The sequence below is a fragment of the Anastrepha obliqua genome, chromosome 4 (assembly GCF_027943255.1).
Source record: "Anastrepha obliqua isolate idAnaObli1 chromosome 4, idAnaObli1_1.0, whole genome shotgun sequence".
NCBI lineage: Eukaryota > Metazoa > Arthropoda > Insecta > Diptera > Tephritidae > Anastrepha > Anastrepha obliqua.
The window spans coordinates 5,572,849-5,580,466 of NC_072895.1; the positions used below are offsets into that span (position 1 = coordinate 5,572,849).

At 33.1% G+C, this 7,618-nt stretch overlaps 1 protein-coding gene across 1 annotated transcript; it reads left to right on the forward strand.

The window, feature by feature from the left end:
* The first annotated feature begins 2,583 nt into the window (after positions 1 to 2,583).
* Positions 2,584 to 4,143, forward strand: LOC129246057 (uncharacterized). Its single transcript, XM_054884576.1, has 5 exons — positions 2,584 to 2,654; positions 2,719 to 2,875; positions 3,259 to 3,431; positions 3,493 to 3,655; positions 3,772 to 4,143. The coding sequence occupies exons 3-5, from the start codon at positions 3,354 to 3,356 to the stop codon at positions 3,879 to 3,881; spliced, it is 351 nt and encodes a 116-aa protein (XP_054740551.1). The 5' UTR covers positions 2,584 to 2,654; positions 2,719 to 2,875; positions 3,259 to 3,353; the 3' UTR covers positions 3,882 to 4,143.
* Positions 4,144 to 7,618: the final 3,475 nt, after the last annotated feature.

Consider the following 7,618-nt stretch of genomic DNA (forward strand, 5'->3'; position numbering starts at 1 on the left):
ATGAATGGGAGAAATATGACCACACTCAGACGGCTGAAGCTGTTTATAGGAAATTTGTTTGGGGATGAAACCTTTTAGCAGCGCCATAGTAATTTAATAATTTTTGGGGCGACGCATTTTTAAGTGCACGTCAAGGAAAAGATAGCAGGGACAGAAATTTTTTTAACGCAAAATATTCTGAGGTCATGCCAATTGGTTGGGGGCTAAAAGCGTTGCAAAGTGTTTAATTGGAGAGTAAAGTGAAGCGATGTTAGGCAAAATTGCCAGTGACACTGAACTGAAGATGGAAGTAATAATGGCCTTTTTTTGGTATTTTGGTACTTCTAGAGTATGAATGGTGGTGAATTAAATGAGGCAGAGCACAGCAGGATATGGTTAAGATAGGGTCATATGCGTATTTGTATTTTTGTACAAAAACTAGAATAACTGATTTTAATAAAATATTCATGGCTAAGCCTCAAATAAAACAAGCAAATAAAATTAAGGAAATTGAAAAAGATATTTATAAAAAATATTGATTAGAGGTTAGGCGATTTCTTGCATGCTCCTGTTTGATGTCTTTATTCAGAGTGAACATTACAAATGTATAATTGTAGCACCTACTCGAACAAGAATGACAAGCCTAGCGAATAATAATCAGCTTAACTTTTTCGTTGCAGATGTCCTGAAGAGCCAAAATCCTGTCGACAAGCCACCTATCTTTTTCTTAAGACGCTTATGTTGGTACCACACTACTAAAAAAAAACAAAAAATATGTAAAAAAAAATTTGTTTGTTTACTATTTGATAAAATATAATATCAAAACGATCGCATTTTATTTTTTTTTTTAATTCCTAAAAATATCTATAAAAAAATGAGCATTTCACCAGACTACTACCATAAGTTACAATGAATAATGAATTATTTTGGGTGTAAAATAATAAAAAGGGGCGTTAAACATATGGTGGTATGTAAGCGTTGGAATTGCTTCGTAAAAAAAGTTTTTTTGTTTTTTTTTTCCTTGTTCACTCCTCTCGGGAGCATAGGGCCTCAACAAGACTTGTCTTGCGTTTGTTTCGTTAATCTGTGTTTAGATTTCTGACAGGGTACCGCTACCAGTCCTTAGTAGTGGGAATGCTCACCTGTCGTTGCTTAGGAAGAACGCTTTCTTACTGCTTGGAGCGCCATCTGTGTGTAACATTTTTTTGGCAGAAGGATAGCACAGATGGTTGAGGACTTCGCTAAATTTCGTGTGTCTGCGCTATTACCGCGCCCGTTGCCCGCTTCCTCTCGCTGGCGCCACTGATGCAATGTGTATTTTTCTTTGTTTTTGCTTGTTTTAGCAGCCACAATGCAAATAATGTGCGAGAGTAAGGATGGGAAGGATAAGTTTTTGGGGTTGAGGAATGAGATTTTTGTTTGTTGTTTTTGTTTTTTTAGGAAGAGGGAAAGTAGGTAAATTTGGAAAAGTGCGAGGGCCGTGCTTTACGTGGGATTCGAATCCACAACCTCTGGGATGGCAGGCTAGTGCTTTACCCTTACGGCTTAAAGTTTTTTATGCAACTATAGCCTGCGATAAAATATATACCACCTCATTATTTTGACCAGTTTCAACTATTTTCGTTTTGGTTTTCACCTCGTTATTGCTTAACAAAAAAAAAAAAAAAAACAAAAAAAAGCGCATAAATCCAAATTTTAAACTTGCTATAAAAATTATTGGCCATTAAAATTCACTCATAATTTTTTCCCTGCAATTAAAAGCGGCGCATCATCTAAATTTATACATGCATTTTCGGAACCTTACTGTTTGTATACACTCAGAAAAAATTCCCTCCCTAAAATAAAGAAAACCATTCTTTATTTTGAACTCTTCCAAATTCATTAAATTTTGTCGCTTTTGAGTATTTTTTCTTTTAAATGACTATAAATGTGTTTGAAACATAAACCCGTAGTCCTCATTTTGATGTTACATTCTTCTTTGTTATTTTTTACTTTACTTACAATTATATTATCGAATGCTCATTGCTTTTACGAACATACGTAGTTGATTGTTTTTTTTCTTAAGTTTATGGATATTCTGTTTTGCTCATTTTGGTTATTGCTAATCATTTCAATTATAGAAAGCGGTCTAACTAAGGAATCATTGAAGCTCCTAAAGCCAAGCCATTTGGATACATTGATCGACACATCGCAGTTTGGACCAAGGGTAATTTTTGAGCATAATCTGCTCAATTGGCAAGCGCAACAGGTATTTTGTTATTTTGTGCATATACACACATACAGATATGCATGCAAAAATTCATAATCTTCGTTTTACTTCACTAGGGAATAAAAACACAAGCCATTCACACTGAGGCATGCGCTTTATTGGCAAATGAATATCGTGGCGAGGTAAATGTTTTTTTTATTACTTTTACTTTAGTTATTTATTTATTTTAAATATACATTTCTGTACTTCATATAAGGAATCTTTTGGAGCAGTACTCAGTAAGTCGGCGGGTGGATCACAAATCCTGAAATACTATGCGCAAAAAAAGTGTCTCACTCCAAAGTATAGGAAACTTCTAGCTGCAACAGTTGCAAATGATTTTATTTCTGCTGAAGTACATCCAAACCCTAAAACATTTGAAGCTTTCGCCAATAAAATTGTGGATTTATTTACGAGGGAATCTAAAGTCTGATCACAACCTAACATTTTTATTAAAAAAAAGTTTTCTAATCTCGATTTCATTTACACAGGATATATATTACATTCATAAGAAAGGAAAAAAGCCAGGTGGATCTCTGTATGCTAAGTACCACAGTGTATTATTGAAACTTAGACGGGATGGTCTTATTTCCAAAAGAGATGTAGAACCAACAACAAAAGGAACGGAGATTAATTCTTGCGTAACAGGTATATATGTACATAGGTACATATATCGTCGTTGCGAAAGCATTACCGCGTATATCCAATATACAAAACTACATAAGTGGTGAAGGAAGAAAAAACTGATTTTTTACAAAAGTATAGCTCAATTTTTTCACTGAACTTATAATTTATTAATATTATGACAGAGATCAATATACAAATAGTAATTCTGCAAAAGAGTGTACGTGAAACTTCAGTTTCTTTGGTCAATTCGTTTTGGTTTTATGCAGTTTTGCAATCGCAACGACGATATGGCTTTCTTAACTCATGAGTATATTTTGGTTTAATTTAAATTTTAAATGAGAGATTATTAAATATTATAATCTGCATTTAATGTAACCTTCATTTAATAAAAAAATTACATTTAGATTGCATTCAAGAAAAATCATGGTTAAAGTATAACGTTGAACCATTCGATGAAGTTCAACTAAAATGGGAAGCGACTTTTGCTGTGCGACGACAAATGCTACAAAAAGATGCAAATTTAAATACAATTTTAGAAGAATGGCCTCAGTATAAGCAGAGTTTTGGACATTTAATGGTATAATTCGTGAGTTTTATTTACATAAAAAATAATTTATTGTTCTTCATTCATATCTTAGATAGAACTGGATTTTAAGAAGCTGTACCCCGAAAAGCAAAATTTGTTATTTGATAAATGGGAGAGCTTCTGCCAAGCGATTCCACCTTTGCTAGAAATTTACATTAAAGATTCAAACAGCTTAACTACTTGGAGGCAGTTTAAAGAAGGAAGCATCAATGCTGGTATTTAATATGTCTTAAGCCCTCATTTTTTTTAACAATCTAATTTCAGATGCAAAAGACTTAGTAATTTTTTATCTTCTACACTCTGTCTTAATTCCAACTGGCCGAACATATAGAACATGCAAACAGACAAAAAAAAAACACTTCATCAAGTACACTATTGCAGATTCAAGAAATAGTTTCTTACTGTGGGCACCGACAAGTAGTGAACTTCAGTCAAAATTGAAATTAATGGTAGATGCAAATTATATGGATAAAAGTACGATTCAGCCAATTATATGTTCCATTGGATTGGATTATTTTTATTGCAAGGAATATTATGTGTATTTCGCCGATATATTTTATAAGTTCGATAACCTAATCAAGTGTATTGATGTGTGTTTTAAAACATTCCATGTACTTAACCTTGAGTATCCGCCCGAATGTAGGTCCATACACCAATTCATGTGTATATTGTTAACAATGAAAAACTCTTACGGCCAAAAAAGTTTTTTTAATGAATTTTTCCAGTTTGTGTTTCAAAAATAAAAAACTAAAACCAAATTTTTTGCATTTTTATTCAATATTTAAAACATTTCATAATCTGAAAATTCAGGTAGATTTTTTAAAATTGAGAAAAAAGCTATTTTCTTTTAGTAAATTTTTACTAGAAACAAAATAACAGTTTCCCTAATTCCAGCAAATTTTACTCTGAAATGAGTAATATTTTTATTTTCTTTTAGCAAAATATTATCTATTTCAAACATAAAATTTATTACAAATATAAAAACAAATTCCTTAAATCGGGAAAGTTTTTCTCGAAAGCATGTAAACATTTTTTCTTCATTTTGAGAAAATATCAGATACTGAAAAGAGGATGCCTTTTCATAGGCGCCAAATCATTCCCATATTTCCTCATTTCAATACTCGTTTTAACTTGAACCGAAGAAGTTGTTTTTTGAGTGTACTTTTAAAATATTCAAAGTAATAAATACATCTAAATTTTTATCATAAGGACCAACGTTCTAAGTTACTGAAGAATCTCGATGATTTTTCATTATATTTTTGATTTGGCGGTATTGCGCATTTTCTCCACATAACAAACCACGGATGATATTTTTATTGAAGAAAATAGGCAACACCTACTGATAAAAAAATTATCAAAAATCAAGGCTAAGCTCGAGCTACTTGAAACTTTTAATTTATTACATTACAATTTATTTCGCTATAAATCTGCGTACCCAAATTTTTTTGGCTTTGATTAAAAATAAATTTAATATTGTTGATCAAAATATGTTGAATTTTTATACATTTTGTACATAGGCTGGAACAGTGGAAGCCTCGTGGTACTTCAAACTTTTGACTCATTATCAAGGCGCATTCATTAAAGGTGGTGGCACTAAACCAGCAACAATGTTCTGTACGTTTGATTGTCAAAGCAAAGCATTGGGAAACTAGAAAACAAATAATGAATTCGCCTTGATTCATTCTGAGCTGACAGCCACATGGACACGGCGAAATAAGAAAACAAATTAGCTGATTTACCAACACCTCCTTTAATAGATTGGCCGTGTTTATTATACTAAAATTGAACTCGCTTTAAACTGTCTGCCCAGATTTTTTTCGTTTTTAATTAAAAATTTTTAAATTTTGATGAAAATTTTTCGAGTTTTTATAAATATTGTGCAAAGTATGGGATTTATACTAATACAGTCTTTATAAAAATAATAGTTTAATTAAAAAATGTGAAAGCTTCTCAAAATGTTGAAGTGTACATTTAAAGAAGTATATAAATCTAAGTAAGGAAGTTAAGAACTACTTTGTAACTAATTTTATCATTTTCGCATTCAAATGCAAGCTCATATAAAACGCAACCATAGCACAGGGACTTATTAGCAAGTTTTGACAAATTACTTGTCCTTTAAATAATTTTAATAATTTTTTGTTAAATATAGTGCACTTTGCAACGAAAACCATATAAAGCCAAGCTTTAAACTTTGCGGGAACTTAAAACAATTGAACAAATTTTCATAAACATTTTAATCAGAATTTTTAGAAAAATTTTGAGTACGCAGTTTTATAGACCATTAAATTTCGCTTAATGTAATGCAAGCTTGAAGTGGCTAAAAATCGTATGTATATATGGTATACATATACTTGATCCTTTCTTCCTATATGGAGCAGTGGGCCTTAAAATTTTTGACAATTTTCTTTGCTGCCAGTGTTGAGTGTTTTCTTCCATATATAAAAACCTTCGAACATTCGTTATATGGAGAAAAGGTACAAGACCGCCAGCGAACACAGGAAAAAAAATTCATAAAAAATCAGCGAAATTTTTGAGTTTCTTCAAACTTACACCAACTTGTTATATCTAAATTGAATGGCCTACAAAACTCATATAAAAAGTAAGGAACAAGTTTTTTCTCGGTTGGCGCGCGGCAGGCAATGGTAAACCTCCGAGTGAATTTCTGCTATCAAAAGCTGCTCATAAGAAACCGTTTGCCGTTCGTAGTTGGCAACATCACGCCACAAGTATGAGAAGGAGCTCGGCCGAACACCTGGCAGAAGTGTACGTGCAACTTATTTATTTTTTATCAAACTTCTAACCCAAAAAAAAAAAAAAAGTTTGGAGAATATTTGGTTCATATGTACACAGTAGAATTGTTTATTGCAAAAAATTATTTCAATAATATAAGCAAGAAATAAATTGTCAAAATTCTGTTAGGTGTTTGGCCGAGCTCCTCCTCCTATTTGTGGTGTGCGTCTTGATGTTGTTCCACAAATGAAGGAACCTACAGTTTTAAGCCGACTCCGAACGGCAGATATTTTTATGAGTAGCTTTTTCATGGTATAAATACACTCGGAGGTTTGCCATTGCCTGCCGAGGCGACCGCTATTAGAAAAATGTTTTTATTAATTTTGCTTTCACCGAGATTCGAACCAACGACCTCTCTGTGAATTCCGAATGGTAATCACGCACCAACCCATTCGGCTACGGCGGCCGCCGTCAAAATTGTATATAAGTCCAATATCGAATGTCCACAGTCCTATGTATTTATGTATCATATTTATGTCCATTGCCTATGATTTTCAATCGCCCATTTACCAGAAAATTACATCAATTACCACTTTACCCCATCATTTGTCTACCAGGCACCCTGGCCAATGGTTTTTTTAATCGAAAGCCAAGCAAATTGTTTGCTTTTAAATCTCTAATCAAAAGCAATCGTTGTCCAATTTCTAGCTCAACTGGCATGTCTCATTACCTCTCCACCGCACTCTCCTCCTCTCCCTCTCTCCCAATTTCGCATTCAAACGAGTAATTAAACACATTTATCATATTCTTGTTTACCTTTCTGCTCACTTTGCATTTATGGTGCCATTGTATTTTTGCCATTATTTATTGCTGGCTTTTGGCCCAATACACCTTTGTCCACAAAAGCGTTACAGGAGGGTGCGAGAGACTTCGTAGTACGGAATGCCGGCCCCAGACATATGGCTGGCAATTGGTAGACAATAAAAAAGTGAAATATTTTGCATATCGCATGCAATGCAGGTATTTGAGGAAGAAAACTAATAACAAAAAAGAAATGCGGTATGAGAAGAAGAGGAATAGCAATTTTTAGAATAGGAATGCGAGCTACGACTTCATTGATGACTTTAATTCTGAAAGTGCTTTGATTTTTAGAAAATATACTCAGTTAAAGGAAAACTTCAATTGAAGTGGGAAATTTTAAAGTTTTCCTATACAAATTCAGATATTTTATGCAGAAAGCGCAGTTCTTGTGATTCCCCAATTTAATGACGAATACCAATAAAGATACTTTGAGTAATAAGACCCAAAGAAATTTCGAGTTTCCACCAAGAAAGAAATCCTGTGAAAAGTTGCCAGTTGGGAGATGATTGTGCATTAGTATAGTTAGGGAAAATTGGAGGGACATACTGAGGCACCAATTTGGTCACTTTGTATTTTCAGGGACGCAT

Coding starts and splice junctions, on each gene's coding strand:
- LOC129246057 (XM_054884576.1), top strand. CDS start 3,354: ATGCTACAAAAAGATGCAAATTTAAATACAATTTTAGAAGAATGGCCT. Junction 3,432..3,492: donor AGAGTTTTGGACATTTAATG/GTATAATTCGTG, acceptor TTCATATCTTAG/ATAGAACTGGATTTTAAGAA. Junction 3,656..3,771: donor AGAAGGAAGCATCAATGCTG/GTATTTAATATG, acceptor CCGAACATATAG/AACATGCAAACAGACAAAAA.